Below are 20,486 nucleotides of genomic sequence, written 5' to 3'. Positions count from 1 at the left end.
AAAAGACCCTGAGGTAGAAATGAGACTGAGCTACTTAAGAAGCAGGAGAAAGGATAATGTGACCAGGAAGGAAAAATATAGTTGGAGAAGTACGTGAGAGTGAGACCCCATTGGGCCACATCAGCAATATGAGGAGTTGGATCTTGTTTTAGATGTGAAGGGGGAAGGGGGAAGTCATAGGATAGATTTGAACAGGGTAGTGAAGAAATCTGATGCAGATGCCAAAAAGATCACTCTGGCTGTGTGAGCCTTGGCAGTAAGGCGCTGGCTGTTACCAGTGGAATGTCTGTCTCAGCAGTTAAGGAGACAGTTGGTGCTGCTCAACTGTTGGGGGCAGTCAACAGAGAAGGAACAGCACAAGGTTTGGACTGTGTCCCAGGCCTGCCCACATCAGCAGCCCATCATTTGGAGGCCAGCCAGTCCCTGTCTCTAAATAATATAATCTCCTCATAACTACCAGTTTGCAGGAAAAATAAGGAATAGAGGAACATGTTCAATGACACCATGGGATGCAATCAGCAAACTCAAAACCTGAAAAAAAACTCTAAGGACAAGAACATGATGATTTTTCTTTTTTTTTTTTTAAACACAATTTCTTTTTAATATCTTTATTTCACTTATTTATTTTTATCTGGTGCTGAGGATTGAACCCAGGGCCTCGCACATGCAAGGCAATCGCTCTACTGCTGAGCCACAACCCCAGCCCACATGATGTTTTTTCAACAAATGAATTGCAAGGAAGATCCAAGAACGTAGAGAAACCTACAGATTAAGCCATACCATACTTGTTATTATAATTCTAATTCAAATCTATTTTTTAAATATTGGACAAGCAAGGATATTTGAACTTGATAATTTATAATAATATAAATATTACTAACATTTTAAAAGTCATAATGGTATGGCAGTTGGGTTTTTGTTGTTGTTGTTGTTTTATTTTTATTATTATTTTTATATTTTTTTGGAACCAGGGATTGAACTCAAGTGTCCTTAACTACCAAGCCACATTCCCAGCCTTTTCTTGTATTTTATTTAAAGACAGGATCTCACTGAGTTGTTTAGGGCCTCACTAGTTGCTGAGGCTGAGTTTGAATTCATGATCCTCCTGCCTCAGTCTCCCAAGTCGCTGGGATTCACACCGAACCCAGCTATTTTTATTTTTATATTTTGCAGTATCAGGCATTGAACCCAGAACCATGTGCATGCTAGACATGCACTCAACCTCTTCTACTACACTCCATGCCCTTCTCCCTACTTTGTTTATATCTTGGCATTTTCTCTAAAATAAAAAGTTAAACAAGTAAAAGTTTCTAAGTGCAGCTTGATGTTCAGTCAGACTTAGAATCAGTGAGCGCTCAGATGATCGCTTTGCAGGGTCAGCCAGCTTGTGGCAGCCACAGAAGGGAAGGAGGGTCAGCCTTCTGGGGTTGGGTGTGCCAGCAAACAACATGCTGTTACAGAAGCAGCTGACAACCTCACACATGAGCTGACCACACTGAACAAAGAGATGGCAAGTCTGAACCTGAGACTAAATGTCAAATCGTACATGCTGTGTAGATGTTTCTTTGTTCAGAACTGGCCCCCAGAACTGCGCCCCTGCAAGCCACCTTTCTGCTTGTTTATGCCAGCACATGTGATGACTGGAGACTTGTCCAGCCACCTCACCAACTGCCCCAGCAAACGGCCAACACCATGGCTGAGCAGCAGAGGATGTCTGAACAAACAGATGGATGTAAGGAAACTGAGGCCTTTCCTGGTGAAAGGAGCAGAAGTGGAGGGATTCAAGGAAACCATCTGTCCTGGCCACGAGGGACCAGTTGTTCCTCTGCCTGCCCCGCAGCTCACTTTTCCCACCTAGACAGTGAGGCTGGTAAAACTCTACTTGTTGGGCTGGGGATGTGGCTCAAGCGGTGCGGCCCGGGTTCGATCCTCAGCACCACATACCAACAAAGATGTTGTGTCCGCCGAGAACTAAAAAATAAATATTAAAAATTCTCTCTCTCTCTCTCTCTCTCTCTCTCTCTCTCTCTCTCTCTCTCTCTCTCTCCCCTCTCTCACTCTTTCTTTAAAAAAACAAAAAACTCTACTTGTTGTACTGGCACATACCAATAGTCCCAGCCACTCAGTAGGCTGAGGCAGATGAATTGCTGTCGGGGGTTGTGGTAGAGTGCTTGCCTAGCATGTGTGAAGCACTGATGGCGATCCTCAGTACCACATTTAAAAAAAAAATACTATAAAGGTATTGTATCCATCTACAAATTTTTTTTTAATTTTTAAAAAGGGTTGGGGATGCAACTCACAGATAAACCATTCCTGTGTATAATCCCCTCTACAAAAGAAGAAGAAGAAAAGGAGGAGGAGGAGGAGGAGGAAGAGGAGGAGGAGGAGGAGGAGGAGGAGGAGGAGGAGGAGGAGGAGGAGGAGGAGGAGGGAGAAACTACCCTGTAGGTTGTTGTGAGTAAAATATCAAACTGGTAACACAGCTTGGGCACACAGTCACATCAGCTGCTCTCATCATCACCATTATCATGTGCCCTTGCTCCATGAATGAAGAGGATGCAGCAGCCTCCCAAGGGCCAAGTGCAACAAATTCTTTGGCACCCTTGCTGGGGACTGGTGGTACAGGGAGAGGAGCCAGCACAGAGTTGTGGTGGTCAGAAAGTGCTCAGTTCATCTGCCAGATCAGCAGCAGGCAAGTGCAGACTGCTGTGAGGAGGAAGAGGAGGAGGAGAGAAGGAAAGCAACCATGAGGAGAATGGAGAGTTTCCAGCAAAACAATTTTAAGCAGGGTGTGGAGAGGATTCCCCATATCCCTGTTTCTAGAGAAGGCAGGTCACTAGAGAGTGTTTGGATTTGGTGAACCTCTGCAAGATTTGTCTCCATCCAGGGAACTGATATACAGTTCAGGGGGCCATCTGAATCCCAGGACATATACAGTTCAGGGGGACATCTGAATCCCAGGACACCTCCCAGAATCTTGCTGGAAGCAGCTCCTGCACCATGGAACACACACTGCCTGCTGATGGTGAAAGCTCAAGGATTCAGGATAGCATGTAGACCAATCTTAGGACACAGGCTCCAAGTCTGTGTGCTACACTCATCTGGTCTCCAGAAGCAGCCCAGTCAGACACTTCAAGCCTATTAGGCACCACATGTGCTTTTGCCCTGGGGACCTTGTATGCATCCTCAATATTGGCTGAAACAGGTGGTGCCCATGTGTAGCAGGAGCTATGTGGTACATAAGGGACTTGAACTGTTGGACAGAGAGGCTAGTGAGGGTACAGGATAGAAAGATGGGGGTTGGTGAGAAGGTTACAGAGAAGGTTGGGTGAAAGCAGGAAATGAAGATAGGTTTGTGGTTTTTGCACTTCTCCTAGCAAGATAAACACTGAATGCCTTTTTGAGGAAGAAAGATGTGCTATCACTACAGGAAGGGTGGCCCCAAGTTTGTGATTGGAGGATGTGTGTCCCCAATGGCCAAGCTGTCTTCAGTTTGGAAGACAGTTGTTTCTTGGAAATTTCACTGCCAGTTATTATGGGAGCAGATCAAGAGGAATACCAAGGAAGAGGCAGGGGCAGCAGGCGACTCCAGGACCAAGCCATGGGGGTCCTCAGATGTTGATGACCATCATCTGGGGAACACTGGATAGCAAGTAAGCCCCCATTTCCACCCACCCCTGCACCTGAGCGTGTTAAGTGGCCTGTAAACCTATAACTCAGCCTGAGTTTAACTTCTCAGAATATTCCTTTTTTTCTTTTACTTTCTTCCTTTCTTTTCTTCTTTCTTTTTTTTTTTTTTCTTTCAAACTGGTGACTGAGCCCTGGGGCACTCAACCACTGAGTCACATCCCCAGCCCTATTTTGTATTTTATTTAGATATAGGGTCTCACTGAGTTGCTTAGCACCTTGCATTTGCTGAGGCTGGCTTTGATCCTCCTGCCTCAGCCTCCTAAGCCACTGGGATTACAGGTGTGCATCACCACGCTTGGCTTTATACCCAGTTCTTGAGGTTAATACTACTGACAGGAACAGAATATATTCAATAGGTATTGAGTTCAGCGTGACCCTATGGGGTTGTGTTAGTTAGCTCTTTGTTGCTGTGACAATATACTGGAGAAAATTATTTAAAAACAAGAAAATATTTATTTTGGTTCATGGTTTCAGAGATTTCATTTCATAGTCACTTGGCCCTATCACATTGGTCCTATGGGAAGCAGAACTTCATGGTAGAAGCAAAGGCAGAAGAGAATGTGCTCAGGAAGCAGAGTCAGAGAGAAAGAGAGAAATGCTATTTTCAAGTATTTATTTATTTATTTGTTAGTACCAGGGATTTAACCCAGGGGTACTGTCCCACTGAGCCACATCTACAACCCCTTTTTTTTAAAAAAATTTATTTTTTGTTTAGACATAATACCTTTATTTTGCTTATTTAATTATTTTTATGTGGTGTTGAGGGCCTTGCACATGCTAGGCGAGCACTCTACCACTGAGCCACAACCCCAGCACCCCCCCCAACCCTTTTTATTTGTTATTTTTGAGACCTGGTATTGCTAAATTGATTAGGGTCTCACTAAGTTGTCAAGGCTGACCTAGAACCTGCAATGCTCCTGCCTAAGACTCCCTTTCTGCCCCTATTCCGTGGGATTACAGGTGTGCTGCCATCACATCCGGACTTTCCATCATATTCTTGCAATATACTGGAAATCAGCATAGTGGTTAGATCTGCTACAACAAGAAGTTGAAGAAGAAACCTCTTTCTACCACTGACTTGTCTGCCTTTCTCTTGTTTCAATATAGTATAGGTGAGCAATTGGAGAAGTTGCTCACTTATCCCTTCATAGTGGCAAAATTTTCTATCCTAGGCCTGCCTCAATAGCCCCAGCAGTTGGAAGCTGAGAGTATGGCATGTTCCAAGGCCCTTTGGTGGAAGGCAATATAACTGACACAGACAGAGTTTAGAATGCAAAGGGTTTGTAATGTTTGCTGAGTTTGGAGAGGCTGGAGGGAAGTGATTCCTCAGGACTTGAAAGCCAAAGGAAATATTTTGGTATAGTCTAAGAGCAATGGGAATCTGCAAAAGAATTTTAGGCAGGAGGATGACCCTTTTTTATTTGCTTGCTTGTTTGTTATTGGTGCTGGGATGCAACTCAGGGGTTAAGCATGTGCTCTACTACTGAGCTATACTCCCATCGCTTAAATTAGATTTTTAAAAGAGGGATAGGTAGTAAGGTGCAGTGGCACATACCTATAATCCAGCAGCTTGGGAGGTTGAGAGAGGAGGATTGTAAGTTCAAAGCCAGTCTCACCAACCTAGTGAGATTCTGTCTCTAAAGAAAAAAGAAAGAAAGAAAGAAAGAGAGAAAGGAAAGAAAGAAAGAAAGAAAGAAAGAAAGAAAGAAAGAAAGAAAGAAAGAAGGAAAGAAGGAAAGAAAGAAAATATATAATATATATGTATATGGGCTTTGGATATGTGGCTCAGTGTTAAAGCACCCCTGGGTTTAATCCCTGGTACGAAGAAGAAGAAAAATGAGAAGAAGAAGGAGAAGGAGAACAAGAAAAGAAAAAAAGAAATGGTATGGCTTTTCTGTGGGAAATGGAATTGAGGCAAGGAGACCACTAGGAAGAGAGCAATAAAGATGGCCTAAACTGGGGGAAAAGGAGAAGGTACAGAGAAGGGGCACTTGGGAGATATTTCAATGTTGAGGCAATAGGATGTGTTTGAGCATGGGGATTGAACCCAGGGGTACTCTACCACTGAACTACACCCAAGCCCTTCATATTTTTAATTTAAGATGAAATATTGCTAAGTTGCAGAGGCTGACTTTGAATTTACCATTCTCCTGCCTTAACCTCCTCAGTAGCTAGGACTACAGGCATGCACCACCATGCCCCTGAACCAGCAGGATTAGGAAATGCTATGATTGGTTAAAGGGGAGATAGTGAGGAGGCAACAGAGATTAACACTTAGGGTCAGCTCTGGAGTCAGGCCCTGCACAATTGATTGGCATTCCTCCTAGACAGGAGGCACTGGGAAACATCAAGTGCATAGTACCTAAAACACCTCCACCTTGGAAACACTTCCTCCTCGTAGCTTGGAACCTCCACCTCTTAGGAGAAGTTTACTCGTTTCCTTTTTAGAGGGCCTTCTTGCATCAGTCTTCATGCACTGATCACCTGAGAATGTTTCAAAAAATGGAGCAACTCCAGAGAGTGTCAGTATTTAGAGCAGAATCTTGAGAGTCTGAGGGCAAGGAACAGGAGAAGGTCTTTGGGGATGGAGTTTGGACCAAGCTCTCAAGTGATGGGATTTCAACAAGAATGCACACCGCTTTGACATGTGTGTGTCTGTGCACATGTATATAGCTGGAAGCTTCCTGGAGGAAGCAGCCTGGGTGAGGAACCAGGGTAGAAATAGGGTGGGGCTCTCGAAGAGAACTAAGCAGAACCATTAAAACCTCAAGATAAAACTGGGGTAGACACAGATCCCATGTGCCAGGCTTTCCCTTAGGACTCATGCTTTCAACCTGACTTCCTCATTCAGGTAGGAGGGATCCTGGCCAGCAGGTCAGCCAGCAGCTCTTGAAGGAAGGTGCTGGAGTGGGAGCTCTGCTGCCTTGGAAATTACTTCATTTCCTTCCGTCCAAATAGCTGAGTCCCAGACCCACCCTAGATGCTTGCTTAGTCCTCATCCCAAATGTACCTCCCTATGAGTCCTGGGCAGGTACAAAAATCTCCTTAGGAGGAAGCCCTTTCCTGAAGCTGCATGAGAATAATAGGGAGGGATGTTCCTGATAGTTCTCAGTTGCTGGCTACAGTCCCCAGGGGATGGACATGGGGTTATGATTGGTAGGGAAGAGAGATCCAGAGACTACCTATCTCCTTCCCTACACACCACCTACCTGACCCAGCACTGGAAATCACAGAGACACATCCAGCATTCCAGGTGTCCTAGGAAGGGTGCAGGCGGTAGCTGATGCACTGTGGACTCTAAAGATCTCTATGGGGACGCTCTCTGGGAGAACTACCCCAGTCTCTGCTTAGAGAGTAAGCCCTAGAGGCAATAGGGGTGCTGTCAACCCTTCTGGGTCAACCCTTGGGAGGAGTGCAGTGTCAGGTAGCAGTGAGGGACTTAGGAAGACTGCGATGGGAGGCAAGTAGGTGAACAGGTCCTCCTAGCCCTCGGGGGCGCCCTTTGCCGGGGGTGGGGGTGAGGGGAGGGAGGTGGCAGGGCGGGAAGGCAGTGGAGGCCCCTGGCGGTTGTGTCGCCATCTCGGAGTCTCTTGACTCAAATTCCACTCCTCGAGGGGCCACGACGCTGGTTGGCCTGAATCAAGAGTCGAGACCCAATCGTCGCCTTTTCCCTCTCTCAGGCTCTTGAGATGGTCACCTCTGCTTTGCGCAACATGCAGCCTGAGGGCCTCGAGGGTCCCCACGTGCTCTGCCCGTGGCCTCTGCTGCGTTCGTTTTTTCTGCCCCTGCTGCTGCTGCTGCTGCCACCAAACCCTGTAACCAGCACTGAGATCACTCCCGGTACCACCGACACCCCGACCACTCTAGACGCCCCCAACTCTGGGACCACGCCAGTCACCCCCAGCACCCCAGGCCTGCGAGAGCGCGCGCTGGCCCTAATGCGGGACTTCCCGCTGGTGGACGGGTAAGTAAGTGCCGCATGGGGGCGAGTGGGGCAGAGCGCACCCCTAGGCCAGGAAAGGTTCCGAGCATGCAAGGTTAGCGAGGAGGCCCCCTCACACCTAATGTGGATGCCTACTCTCCAACTTTTCTGAGTGCCCTGCTCTCCTCTACCATTCCCCCTCTGGTGAGAAACCCCCAGCCCAGGCCTCAAGAGACCTCAATATAGTCTGGTAGGGTGAAGGACACCCCCTCCTCCAGATCCCTGCCTTGCCTGGAAGCCTAAAGGGCCCACCCATCTGTCCCTGACCTGACCTTGCCTTTATGCCCCTCCAGCCACAACGATCTGCCCCTGATCCTGAGGCAGTTTCACAAGAATGGACTAAAGGATGTCAACCTGCACAATTTCAGTGATGGCCAGACCAGCCTGGACAGGCTTAGAGATGGCCTCGTGGGTGCTCAGGTATCACAGGGACACTCAGGCTACCACAGCATGGCTTGTGGGACTTTGGGGAGGAGAGGCAGCTCCAGAGATCCCAAGTTTGTCATGTGGGTACTCAGTTACTATAGCAACTCAAGAAGTGCCATGATGCATGTTGGGTGGAGGGTTGTATATCTGTCATCCCAGCTACTGAGGAGGCTGAGGCAAGAGGATCACAAGTTCAAGGTCAGCATAAGCAACTTAGAGAGACCTGGTCTCAAAATAAAAAGTAAAAAGGACTGAGAATGTAGCTCAATGCTAAAGATCCCCTGGGTTTAATCTTCAATACCAGAACAAAAAAAGTGTTAAGATGTGGAGTCAGGGTCTGCAGGGGCTACGGTGAGCCAGTTTGATTGGTATGAAGGTACCACAGAAGGACAGAAGGAACAGTGCATTCTGTGTGGCCTCTGGGCCCACCAAGTGTTGTGTTAGCCATGGAGGCCCAAGGAGCTCCAAAGTAGCCCTTGCCTAAACCAACCCCTGACCCTCCCCCCAGTTCTGGTCAGCCTATGTTCCATGCAAGACCCAAGACCAGGATGCTGTGCGTCTCACACTGGAGCAGATTGACCTCATTCATCGCATGTGTGCTTCCTATTCTGAGTTGGAGCTTGTGACCTCTGTGAAAGGTAGGTGAAGTAATAGGTGATGTTAGGGATTTGATTGAGCTACTTTAACTCCTAAAAGTAATCACCTGATCTCTCTCCCCGCAGCTCTGAACAGCAGCAAGAAATTGGCCTGCCTCATTGGTGTGGAGGGTGGCCACTCACTGGACAACAGCCTCTCCATCTTGCGTACTTTCTATGTGCTGGGAGTACGCTACCTGACGCTCACCCACACCTGCAACACACCCTGGTAAGCACAGTACAGACGGTAGAGGTCTGTCTTCCCCAGGTCACACCAAGAGTCCAGAGCAAACTTTACCCCAGGAGCTGGCATTGACCCTGGAATGGGGAGGGAAGCTGGTATCGTGGGGTTCACAGAGCAAGACTAGACCCCAGCAGGGCTCTCCCTCTGCCAGATACAACCCATCCTGGGTCCTTGGTTTTTCTTCAGGGAGTTGCAAGGTACAGAGTTTAGTAGAGGCTCTAGGTTCTTGTGACTGAAACATGGCCACCAGTCAGACTATCTCTTGGTAATCTTAGGGCAGAGAGCTCGTCTAAGGATATCCACTTCTTCTACAGCAATGTCAGCGGTCTAACCAGCTTTGGTGAGGTAAGGACCCCAGTTCATACTCCACCCCACACAAATGTACATGCCCCATCTTTCCCTAAAGACAAATGCAGGCATGCATGCACCCTTGACACTTGCCTTCCTACCTGTACCTGCAGAAGGTGATAGCAGAAATGAATCGCTTGGGCATGATGGTAGACTTGTCTCATGTCTCTGACGCTGTGGCCCGGAAGGTTCTGGAATTGTCACGGGCACCTGTTATATTCTCCCACTCTGCTGCCAGGAGTGTGTGCAAGAGTGATCGGAATGTTCCTGATGATATTCTGCAGCTTCTGGTGAGAAACTACCCCGGCCCTGGAATCTAAAACAAGAGGTTTGAACCAGGAGCCCTTGATCCCTCAGATTCCTCAGACCCTGGGCTGAACCACAGACCCATAGTCCATAGCCCTTGAACTCTTGAACAGGGTGGGGGACTTTTAGGTCATAAATATTCCTTGACCCCTTAACCTCAGAGCCAAGACATGCCCACCCAAACCATGGCTAAGATTCTCCTATTCACAAAAACCAGAGAGGTGAAGTCTCCTCTGGTTTCTGAAGCCAGAGCTGGACATCTTCCTCATAGGGGCTAGAGGGTGGGCAGGCATGCTGTTGTGCCAGGGATCAAGCTGAGTGTCCATTTGACCATCCTTGCAGAAGAAGAATGGTGGCATTGTGATGGTGACCTTTTCTATAGGCGTGCTACAGTGCAACCTGTTAGCCAACGTGTCCACTGTAGCAGGTGAGTTTGCCCCCAACACTTCTAGGCTCTCTCTTTTTTGTGGGTGCTGGGGATAGAACCCCAGTGTACTTTACCATTGAGTTACATCCCCAGTCCTTTTTTGTTTTTGAGACAGGATCTCACTAAATTGCTAAGGCTGACCTTAAACTTGCATGCCTCTGCTTCAGCGTGCAGAGTTGCTGGGATTACAGGCATGTGACATCACACCTTGTACTCCCCAGGTTCTCTAAACAGCTCTGATTTGGACCTGAGGCTCTGAGGGTACCTTGGCATGGCCCCAGTGGTTTGGCTAAAATTCCCCAATGTCTACCTTGGTGCTTTGAAGAACCACAGCCAGAGTCCATGCTGATATGCTGATGGATATAAGGGAGGTGGTCAGACATAGACCTAGGTGCCCACCATCTGCACATCTGAGGGATACCAAAACACCCTGTTCCTGCCTCTGCTTAGGTCTTCGGGATCTTTGTCAAGTGTTCTCTTTGTCCCTTTCTTATACTCCATACCCCTGGAAGGGTACACCTAATAGGTTCTCAAGGAGACTAGAGGCAGGGTGAATCTAGATGAGAAATGGCCTAAATGGCTTCACTCAAAACCTGAAGTCCAATCTAGAGCCAGCTGGGATCAGTTGATAAAATCTCAGGGCCTTCAGGAACCTGTATACTACAAGTTAAAGACTACAAGAAGAGGATTAGCAGAGTCTAGCTCTATGGGCACCCCTGCCCTGGAAGCTTCACACTGCAGACTCTCTATCTCCCCAGATCACTTTGACCACATCAAGGCAGTCATTGGATCCAAGTTCATTGGGATTGGTGGAGACTATGATGGTGCCAGCCAGTGAGTACTTTCCAGTGGCTTTTCTGTGGGACCTTTACAGTCACTATGCCTACCACATCATGTTCCTCATGGCCTCTAGGCCTTGCCCACCTCACATCTACCCACTCTTCATTCCCAGGGTCTGCTTCCTGGACCCCACTGACTGTTTTCAGCCTAATGACCCTATTCTAAAGTGTCATATTTGGCTAAACTCCCAGACAGCTCATCTACTCAGCACATGCACCCACCCCCACCTCTACAAATCCACTCCCTCTGAGTGGACTATCAGCAAGGTCTCGCATGGGCTGGCCATCTTCTCTGCCCAGTTCTGGTTCTGGGAAGTTTTTCTTCTTTTTAAATGGAAGGGACACATGCAGATCTTTTTTTAAATTTTTATTTATTTTTTAGTTGTAGATGGACATAATACCTTTATTTTATTTATTTATTTTTATGTGGTGCTGAGGCTAGAACCCAGTGCCTCACACATGCTAGGCAAGCACTTTACCATTGAGCTACAACCCCAGCCCCAATCATACAAATCTTAATCACACAGTTCAGTGGGATTTGGCAAATACTCAAATATTCCTCTAAGGGATGAAGAGTGGGGCAAATCTCTGTTGCCAACTCCTCACTGCCCATATCTAATCAGAGCTGGGGTGCAGTGACCTAGGACACACAGGGCTAGGATTCTGAGGCCTTTCTGCTGGTGGCCACACAGATTCCCTCAGGGGCTGGAGGATGTGTCCACATACCCACTGCTGATAGAGGAGTTGCTGAATCGGGGCTGGAGTGACGAAGAGCTTCAAGGTGTCCTTCGAGGAAATCTGCTACGGGTCTTTGGAGAAGTAGAACAGGTATGCTGAGCTGGGTAAGGAGTGGTCCAGGGTTCTGAAAATGTATTAGGGGGGTCTGGGGGAGTTGCTAACCACCAACTTCCATATCTAGGTACGGGAGGAAAGCAAGTGGCAAAGCCCCCTGGAGGACAGTATCCCAGATGAGCAGGTGGGCAGCCCATGCCGATCCATCCTCTCAAGACTGCATCAGAAACAATATCTGGCTCCAGACCAGAAACTAACCAAGATCCCCACACGTCAAACACCCAGATTATCACGCAAGTGGTCACTCTCAAAATCTTCCTCCTTCAAGGTCCCAGGCCTCACAGTTGTTGCCGCCTTCCCAGTCCTCATTCTATGGCTCTAGTGACCCAGTTAGTCCTGCCAGATTTTACTCTGGCAGCTTGGATACCCCAGAGCACCCCCACTTTGGGAAGGCACAAACATTTCCTGGAAATAAATATTTTGGACATGGAATCGCATGTGAGTGTCCTCTGTGGTAGAGTCTAGTGGCATAGGCTCCCTGGGCTGATAATCATTAGGGGACCCTGCATTTCAGTCACCAGTTGCTCAAGGAATGCCTGTTGGTAGTAGCCTGAGGTGACTGAGGGGGTTGAGCTCAGTACTAGATAGTGGGCAGATCTTGCTCAGGAGGGTGGACCCTATTCCAGGTTTCCTCTGAGTAGCTCATCTCTATCAACATGTGAATCCACTGACCACCCCTAGAGGATCTCTTAGGAAATTCTGCTTCAGATTCTCAAGAAGGGAACCGGCCTGGATCATGAATGATATTTGTTCCTCTTTGTACAGAGCTCCCAGTCCTCACAGACTTCCTTTCCAAAAGGCACTAGCATCTATCCCCTGATTACTCCCCAGGCCCTTAATGATAACTAATAGCAACTGTAATAATAAGAGCTAATACTAACAACTAATAGTGAATAATGTATGACGATAATAGAGAGTAATAAAAATAGTTACCATTGCTGTCCCTCATGACTGAGCAATTTTGCTCCAGATATATATTCAGCAGGAAAGAATGGATACATTCCTCCAAAAGGCATATGAATTTATATTTTTAGTAGCAGCATTCATTCAAACTGCATTTCAGAATCAAACTGTGAGGACCTGAACAGACACTTCACAGAATTAGACATACAATTGAACAAATATATGAAAAAATGTTCAACACGTCTAGCAATTAGAGAAATGCAAATCAAAACTACACTGAGATTTCATCTCACTCCAGTCAGAATGACAATTATTAAGAATACAAACTAGGGGCTGGGGTTGTGGCTCAGCGGTAGAGCACTCGCCCCGAATGTGCGAGGCCCTAGGTTTGATCCTCAGCACCACATAAAAATAAATAAAATAAAGGTATTGTGTCCAACTACAACTAAAAAAAAAAAAAAAAGAATACAAACTATAGGGCTGGGTTGTAGCTCAGTGGTAGAGTTCTTGCCTAGTATGTGTGAGGGACTGGGTTTGATTTTCAACACCACATATAAGTAAATAAAAGTAAAGGTTCATCAACAACTAAAAAAAGTATTTAAAAAAAGAATACAAGCAATAATAAATGGTGGCAAGGAAGTAGGGAAAAGGGTATACTCATACACTGCAAACTAGTGTAACCACTAAGGAAAGCAATATGAAGATTCCTCAGAAAACTTGGAATGGAACCACCATTTGACTCAGTTATCCCATTCCCCAGTCTATACCCAAAGGACTTAAAATCAGCATACCACAGTGATGCAGCCACATCAATGTTTAGAGCAGCCCAATTCACAATAGCTAAACTATGGAACCAACCTAGGTGCCCTTCAACAGATGAATGGATATAGAAAATGTGGCGTATGTACACAGTGTAATATTACTTAGCCTTAAAGAAAAATGAAATTATTGCATTTGCTGGTAAATGGATGGTGCTGGAGAACATCATGCTAAGAAAATAAGTCGATCCCAAAGAACCAAAGGCTGGATGTTTTCTCTGATATGCGCGGATGCTAATTCACAATAAGGAGGGGATAGGGAAGAATAGAGGTATTTTAGATTAGACAGAGGGGAGTGAAGGGAAGGGAGCCATTATGGAAGTAAGAAGAATAGCTGAATGAATCAGACATTATTATCCTATGTGCGTGTATGATTACACAATTGGTGTAATTTTACATCATATTCAATCAGAAGAATGAAAAATCATACTCCATTTATGTATGATGTGTCAAAATGTATTCTACTAGGGCTGGGCGTGGTTGCAGACGCCTATAATCCCAGCAGTTTGGGAGGCTGACAGGAGGATTGGGAGTTCAAAGCCAGCCTCAGCAACAGCGAGACACTAAACAACTCAGTTAGACCCTGTCTCTAAATGTAAAAAGGTTAAGGATGTGCCTCAGTGGTTAAGCACCCCTGGGTTCAATCCCCAGTACCAAAAAAAAAAAAAAAAAAAAAGTAGTTGTTTTGTTGGGCATGGCAGGGCACACCTGTAATCCCAGTGATGTTGGAGATGCTGGGCTGAGGCAAGAGGATCCAAGTTTGAGATCAGTCTCAGCAATTTAGGGAGACACTGTCTCAAAATAAAAAATAAAAAAGGGCTGAGGATATATCTTAGTGATAGGGGGCTCCTGGGTTCAATCCCCAGTACCACAAAAAGAAAAAAGTATTTAAAAAAAATCACATTAACTTGAGAAGCAAAAAGAAAAGTGACTGGGAGTATAGCTCAGTGATGGAGCACTTGCCTAGCATGCATGGGTTCAATCCCCAATACTGCAAAAAAACAAATAAAACCTTGATAGCTGAATTTGCAACAGAAATAAAGGAAGCCCACACAAAGTAAACTATCTTTAACACAGAGAATGAAAGAAATTATTAATGTTCAATTCTATGTAAAAATATTCTTCAAAAAATGAAGGAAGCCAGGCATAGTGGCACACACCTGTAATCCCAGCACTCCAGAGACTGAGACAAGAGAATCACAAGTTCAAAGCCAGCCTCAGCAATGACAAGGAGCTAAGCAACTCAGTGAGACCCTGTCTCTAAATAAAATCCACAATGCCAAGAAAAAAAAAAAAGGAAAATACACTGGTACATGATGCGTGTCCATAATTCCAGCTACTAGGAGGCTAAAGCAGGAGGACTTCAAGTTCCAGGCCAGTGCATGGTATTTAGCAAGATCCTATTGAAAACAAAATTAAAAAGGGCTGGGGATGTAGCTCACTGGTAGCCCACCCCTGAGTTTACACAGAAGAATGTTTTGTACAGAAACAAAATTCAACTCTAAAGGCTACAATAACATGGTCTCCCATAAAAATCATTTGTTTGTTTGTTTGTTTATTACCGGAATTGAGCCCAGGGCTGCTTAATCACTGAATCACATCCCCAGTCCCTTTCTATATATTTTATTTAGAGGCAGGGACTCAACATGTTGCTGAGGCTGGCTCCTACCTCAGCCTCCCGAGCCTCTGGGATTACAGGCGCCTGCCACCGCACCCAGCTTCATTTTTATTTTTACAGTCTGTAGAGAATACAATGAAAACATACAGATCCAGGACTAGGGATGTATGTAACTCAGTGATGAAGACCAGCATCGTGAGGCCCTGGGTTCAGTCCCCTAGTACTGCAAAACAAACACCATACAGATCCAGTTCACTTTTCTGAGCAGCAGCATAGAATTTCATAGAATGTTTGACCCTCAAGGACAAGGCACAACCTGGCAGCTGAACCCCGACGTGGGTCTGGCTAGAGTTGAAATTAGGCCGATTCCTGGGTCCTTACCCAGTTCCCATATCGCTAGAGGAAGCCCTCCAGGCCCAGGGGGGCGCCCTCCTAGTTGGGGAGAGAGCGCTGCGGTGCCCCCTGGCGACTCCGCTTCGCAGCACAAAGGATCCCAGCACGTGGGTGCCAGAGTAGCGACCTCCAAACGAGGCTGCATCCACCTGAATCTACGGTCGGTCGGTATTCGGTCTTTGCCTCCTGCCCTTCACTCGCCCCTCCCAGGCGTCTCGTTCATCAAGCCTCCCCCCCACCCACACCATTCCGCGGATCATGTTCCCCCTTGGCCTGGAAGGTCCCTGGGCGCCCCACCCGCGGACTCTGCTATGTCTGCCGTTCCTGCTCTTTCTGCTTCTGCTGCCTCCGCAGCCATTAACCCACTCCCAGACCACACTGGGCACCCCCAACGCCTCAACCGCCTCGGGCACTCCTAGTGCCCCAACCCCTCCAGGCACCCCTGTCTCTCCACCCACACCCGGCACCCCCAGTGTCCTGGGCCTACGAGAGCGCGCTAGGACCCTGATGAGTGACTTCCGGCTTGTGGATGGGTATGTAGGCGACTTCCTGGGAAAGACTAGGGGCTGAGCACACCCCTAGGCAGGGTAGGTTCTGAGCATGCAGGGCTAGGGAGCAGTCCCTCTCACACCACCCCTGGAGGGTCTCTCAGCCTTTCGCCATTGGGGTGGGTGTCCTCTACCCTATTACCCCATTACTCTCTCCAGTCAGACCTCAGGGGTCTCCATATTGTATGTGTGATGGAGCTTGGGGGTGGTGAGGGAGGGTAGGCACAAGCATGTTGCTATGTCCTGCTTGACCAGGAGGCCATGTCCCCATTCTGATCTCCTTTTTTTAAAAAATTAATTAATTAATATATTTTTTTAGTTGTAGTTGGACACATTACCCTTATTCATTTATTTTTATGTGGTACTGAGGATGGAACCCAGGGCCTCCCACATTCTTGGGGAGCACTCTACCACTGAGCCACAACCCCAGCCCCATTCTGATCTCCTTTTGACCCTACCAGCCACAATGACCTACCTCTGCTCCTGAGACAGCTTTTCCAGAACAGGCTGCAAGATGTGAATCTGCGCAATTTCAGCCGTGGCCAGACCAGCCTGGACAGGCTTAGAGAAGGCTTTGTGGGTGCTCAGGTACCATATGGACACACACACAGTACCAGCATGGATGCTGGAGAATGTTGGGATTAGAGAAACTTGGGGGTGGGGGCAGGTTTTGGGTGACTAGGTACATAGGCATGCAGTGAGCCATAAGGTGAATGTTAGAGAGTGTAGAGGCCAAGACAGATAAGCTGCATGGGTGCCCGGATTCTTTGGAGATAGGTTGGAAATGACCAGAAAATCTCTGGTGAGTGTGGGGATTGCTGGAACCATAAGGATAGGTAGATTGGCCTGGGACATTTACATACATGGGAATTAGTCCATGATGTGTCATGAGTCCAGTTTAGTCATTGGCAGGAAGCTTATTAGTTAGTCATCAAAGTACCATGGGGTCATGTGGTGCCTCACTTGGGGTCACAAACCCAAATGGGTGCTGTGGGGACTGAGGCAGGCCTAGGGCAATGGAGGCCATCCTGGGCTCATTCTGTACCCACTGCACTAGTTCTGGTCAGCCTACATCCCATGCCAGACCCAGGACCGTGATGCCATACGCCATTCCCTGGAGCAGATTGATGTCATTCGCCGCATGTGTGACTCCTATTCTGAACTGGAACTTGTGACCTCAGCTGAAGGTGGGCTGGTAGATGGAGGGATAGTCCAGGGATTATTCCAGTGATTGTCCCTGGGCTCTGAGCACTTGACTCTCCATCCTTTTCTAGGTCTGAACAACACTAAAAAACTGGCTTGCCTTATTGGTGTGGAGGGTGGCCACTCACTGGACAGCAGCCTCTCTGTATTGCGCACTTTCTATCTGCTGGGAGTTCGATACCTGACTCTCACCTTCATTTGCAGTACACCTTGGTGAGCACTCTGCTTGATTAGGGAGGGAAAACTGCTTCATTACTGGGATGGGCCTGACCAGAGGAGAGGATAAAGTGGTCCACAGAGGAAGGCTATACTCCCAGCAGGCCTGGGTCTTCACTTGTTCTGGAGGTAGGATGGATGGATAGACAGAGGGCATCCATTCTGATGGCCAAGGTATGACCAGCTAGATTGTTCTCCCCTGGCTGTCCTACAGGGCAGAGAGTTCCACCAAGTTCAGATACCACTTCTACACCAACGTCAGTGGGTTGACAAGCTTTGGTGAGGTGAGGACTCTTGTTCCATACCCTATCCTACCTTCCCTACTGATTTGTATACACACCTCTGCACCGGACACCCCATCCTTCTCTCCCCCAAACCCAATTGTCCCTGCAGAAAGTGGTAAAGGAAATGAACCGCTTAGGCATGATGATAGACTTGTCCTACGCCTCGGACAACTTGGTGAGGCGGACCCTGGAGGTGTCAAGGGCTCCCGTGATCTTCTCCCACTCAGCCGCCAGGACTGTATGCGACAATTTGCTGAATGTTGCTGATGATATACTGCAGCTTCTGGTGAGTGCCCACCCAGCCCTCACACCCAGAGCTTCATCAAAAAGAATGTTTCATCTAAAGATTCTTGATCCTGAACAAAAAAAAGCTGTTGGCCCAGGTCTCACATACCCTTGTACCCAATGGTGGTTAACCCTCCTTCATCTCTGAAACCCAAGGCCAAATCAGTTACACCCAGAGACCCACAAAGCCAGAAAGGGGAAGTACCTGCCAACTCCTGAAGCTAGGACAGAGTGCTGACCTACCAGGGCCTTCACAACATGGGAAGTGTGCCATCAGGCCTGAGGGGCTGAACTAAGTGTGCCTTTGTCTATCCCTATAGAAGAAGAATGGTGGCATCGTGATGGTAACTCTGTCCATGGGGGTGCTACAGTGCAACCTGTTAGCTAACGTGTCTACCGTGGCAGGTGAGCTCTACTCTGTGCAACTCTGGCTTGGACTGTGGTTGTGGGGTCTCTCAGGAAAATCCAGCAGTCTAGCACATGTTGGGCAATGGCAGACCTTTCAACAACCCAGAGGCAGCAAACTCATCTCCCCAGTCAGTGCTGTTGGGTTTGATATCTCTGCTCACTTTTACTCTCAATTCTCTCTCATTTCCCACATCTCTGAGCAGGACAGGCAGAGCTCCTACTGGGTTCTCAAAAGTTCAAAGTGGTGGCTCTCAGGTCTGCTCCAGGCCTAGTGTTTGGTCTGTAGCCACTCCAGGACTTACGACTGACCCTGAGCTCTATGAGGTCAGCTGCCATGATCTGGAATTCTGTGGACAGAGTCAAAGCTTCCTCAGATCAGGGCTGGTCCCAGGTTCCAACTCCAGCCTAAACTGCCCATCATCAACCTTCACCTTCTAGATCACTTTGACCACATCAGGAAAGTCATTGGGTCTGAGTTCATTGGGATTGGCGGAAATTATGATGGGTCTGGCCGGTGAGTTCTTCCCCTGGACTTGGCCTGGGCTGGGGTACAGAAGGGAATCCTTTAGACTTAATTCTACATCCAGGACCTGTTTTCTAGGTTGGCCCTGTCCTTCCTGTGGCCCAGTGGACCCATTTCAGGTGGTCACACTTGTTAAGTACTCCCCCAGCAGACCACTGTGGGCTGACCATCTGCTTGGCCGCTAGGGCTTCAGAACTCCAGTCTTGAAGGCACTTCCAAAGTTGCATTCACAAGCTGGAAGAACTTAACCTTCAGTTTTAGTCATTTGTGACTAGGGCTGGTAGGAACTCCAGGTCCTAGACCAGGATTGAAGCCAAGGTCCCACAGCTGACTGGTACGTGGCTACACAGGTTTCCTCAGGGGCTGGAGGATGTATCCACATACCCAGTGCTGATAGAAGAGTTGTTGAGACGGGGTTGGAGTGAGGAAGAGCTTCAAGGTGTACTTCGAGAAAATCTACTGCGTGTCTTCAGACAAGTAGAACAGGTATGCTGAGTTGGACAATAGGATGGTCGGTTCAATGGTTTAAGCAGGTCAGGAGGCTGCTGTGGGGGTACATGGTTGCTGACTCTCTCACTCTAGATCAGAGAGGAAAGCAGTGGACAGAGCCCTGTGGAGGCTGAGTTTCTAGACAGGCAGCTGAGCAGGTCCTGCCACTCCTACCTCCTGCCTCAGCCTCTGAATAAACACATGGCTACACACCCAGAGAAGACCAACTGGCCAAGTAGTCAGGTCCTGCAGAAGCCCTCAAAAGCTTCTCCACATCCAATTCCAGGCCTTGTGGCTATTGCTGTCTTCCCAGTCCTTATCCTCTGGCTTTGGTGATCTGGCCAGTATCCCCCAGGAATCACTGTGCAAAGTTCCACAAGGTCCCAGTCCTTGTTATTCTGTCCCCAGAATGTGGTGAAAATAAAATTTGAGACTTGGAGCCACGTGTGAGTGTCCTTTCTTCATGGTGGGTGTAGGGTCAGGCAGGCTCTTGATTGGTGAGGCGACCTGTGGCCTATACATTCAGCTGCTCAAGGAGAGGGGTTCCCACTCACCTCCAGTCTTGTTTCTCAGGAAGGACAGAGGCAGCTCACTGGACTCTTCTTGTGCTGAAAACCTGAGCTCAGAGAATGTCACAAAGGAATTGAGTTTAGTGGGTGTTACTGTGTGTGGATTCCCCTCTTCCTCTGAAAGTTTCAATTTGTTTAAGAAGCTGATCTGACATTATTTATTTTTATAATTTGGTTTGGTTTGGTTTAGTTTGGTACTGGTAATTGAACCCAGGACCTCTTTATCACTGAGCTTTATCCCCAAGACCTTTTTGGTTTTTATTTTAAGACAGGGTCTCGCTGTGTTGCTGAGGCCTCAAACTTGTGTTCCTCCTGCCTCAGCCTCCCAAATTGCTGGGATTACAGACATAAGCTGGTAGTATTTATAAACAGGAACTTGTTTGATATTAGTGGAAAAAATTATTTATAAATATGTCAGCTTTTTCAGATACGGTCCTCTGATTTTCTTTACTTATTTATTGAATTTTGGTGCTGGACGTT

General features: G+C 47.5%; 2 protein-coding genes across 2 annotated transcripts; both read left to right on the top strand.

The window, feature by feature from the left end:
* The first annotated feature begins 8,676 nt into the window (after positions 1-8,676).
* Positions 8,677-12,071, top strand: LOC113200026 (dipeptidase 2-like). The gene is made up of 8 exons (XM_026413285.2): positions 8,677-8,736; positions 8,821-8,962; positions 9,253-9,322; positions 9,439-9,615; positions 9,974-10,058; positions 10,817-10,892; positions 11,590-11,725; positions 11,817-12,071. The coding sequence occupies exons 1-8, from the start codon at positions 8,691-8,693 to the stop codon at positions 12,069-12,071; spliced, it is 987 nt and encodes a 328-aa protein (XP_026269070.2). The 5' UTR covers positions 8,677-8,690.
* Positions 12,072-15,739: 3,668 nt separating this feature from the next.
* Positions 15,740-19,773, top strand: Dpep3 (dipeptidase 3). Its single transcript, XM_026413287.2, has 10 exons — positions 15,740-16,014; positions 16,491-16,617; positions 17,087-17,216; positions 17,304-17,445; positions 17,663-17,732; positions 17,842-18,018; positions 18,338-18,422; positions 18,864-18,939; positions 19,299-19,434; positions 19,531-19,773. Exons 1-10 carry the CDS (start codon positions 15,740-15,742, stop codon positions 19,771-19,773), a joined length of 1,461 nt encoding a protein of 486 aa, XP_026269072.2.
* Positions 19,774-20,486: the final 713 nt, after the last annotated feature.

The sequence above is a fragment of the Urocitellus parryii genome, chromosome 15, assembly GCF_045843805.1.
Source record: "Urocitellus parryii isolate mUroPar1 chromosome 15, mUroPar1.hap1, whole genome shotgun sequence".
Lineage (NCBI taxonomy): Eukaryota > Metazoa > Chordata > Mammalia > Rodentia > Sciuridae > Urocitellus > Urocitellus parryii.
This window is presented reverse-complemented; position numbering and strand designations above follow the sequence as displayed.

What these genes read in the sequence shown, in the direction of transcription:
- LOC113200026 (XM_026413285.2), top strand. Translation starts at nt 8,691, where the DNA reads ATGTGTGCTTCCTATTCTGAGTTGGAGCTTGTGACCTCTGTGAAAG. An exon ending in CACACCTGCAACACACCCTG is followed by an intron (nt 8,963 to 9,252) that starts GTAAGCACAGTA and finishes TGGTAATCTTAG; the next exon opens with GGCAGAGAGCTCGTCTAAGG. An exon ending in CAACGTGTCCACTGTAGCAG is followed by an intron (nt 10,059 to 10,816) that starts GTGAGTTTGCCC and finishes CTATCTCCCCAG; the next exon opens with ATCACTTTGACCACATCAAG.
- Dpep3 (XM_026413287.2), top strand. Translation starts at nt 15,740, where the DNA reads ATGTTCCCCCTTGGCCTGGAAGGTCCCTGGGCGCCCCACCCGCGGACT. An exon ending in GGTTGACAAGCTTTGGTGAG is followed by an intron (nt 17,733 to 17,841) that starts GTGAGGACTCTT and finishes TTGTCCCTGCAG; the next exon opens with AAAGTGGTAAAGGAAATGAA. An exon ending in TAACGTGTCTACCGTGGCAG is followed by an intron (nt 18,423 to 18,863) that starts GTGAGCTCTACT and finishes TTCACCTTCTAG; the next exon opens with ATCACTTTGACCACATCAGG.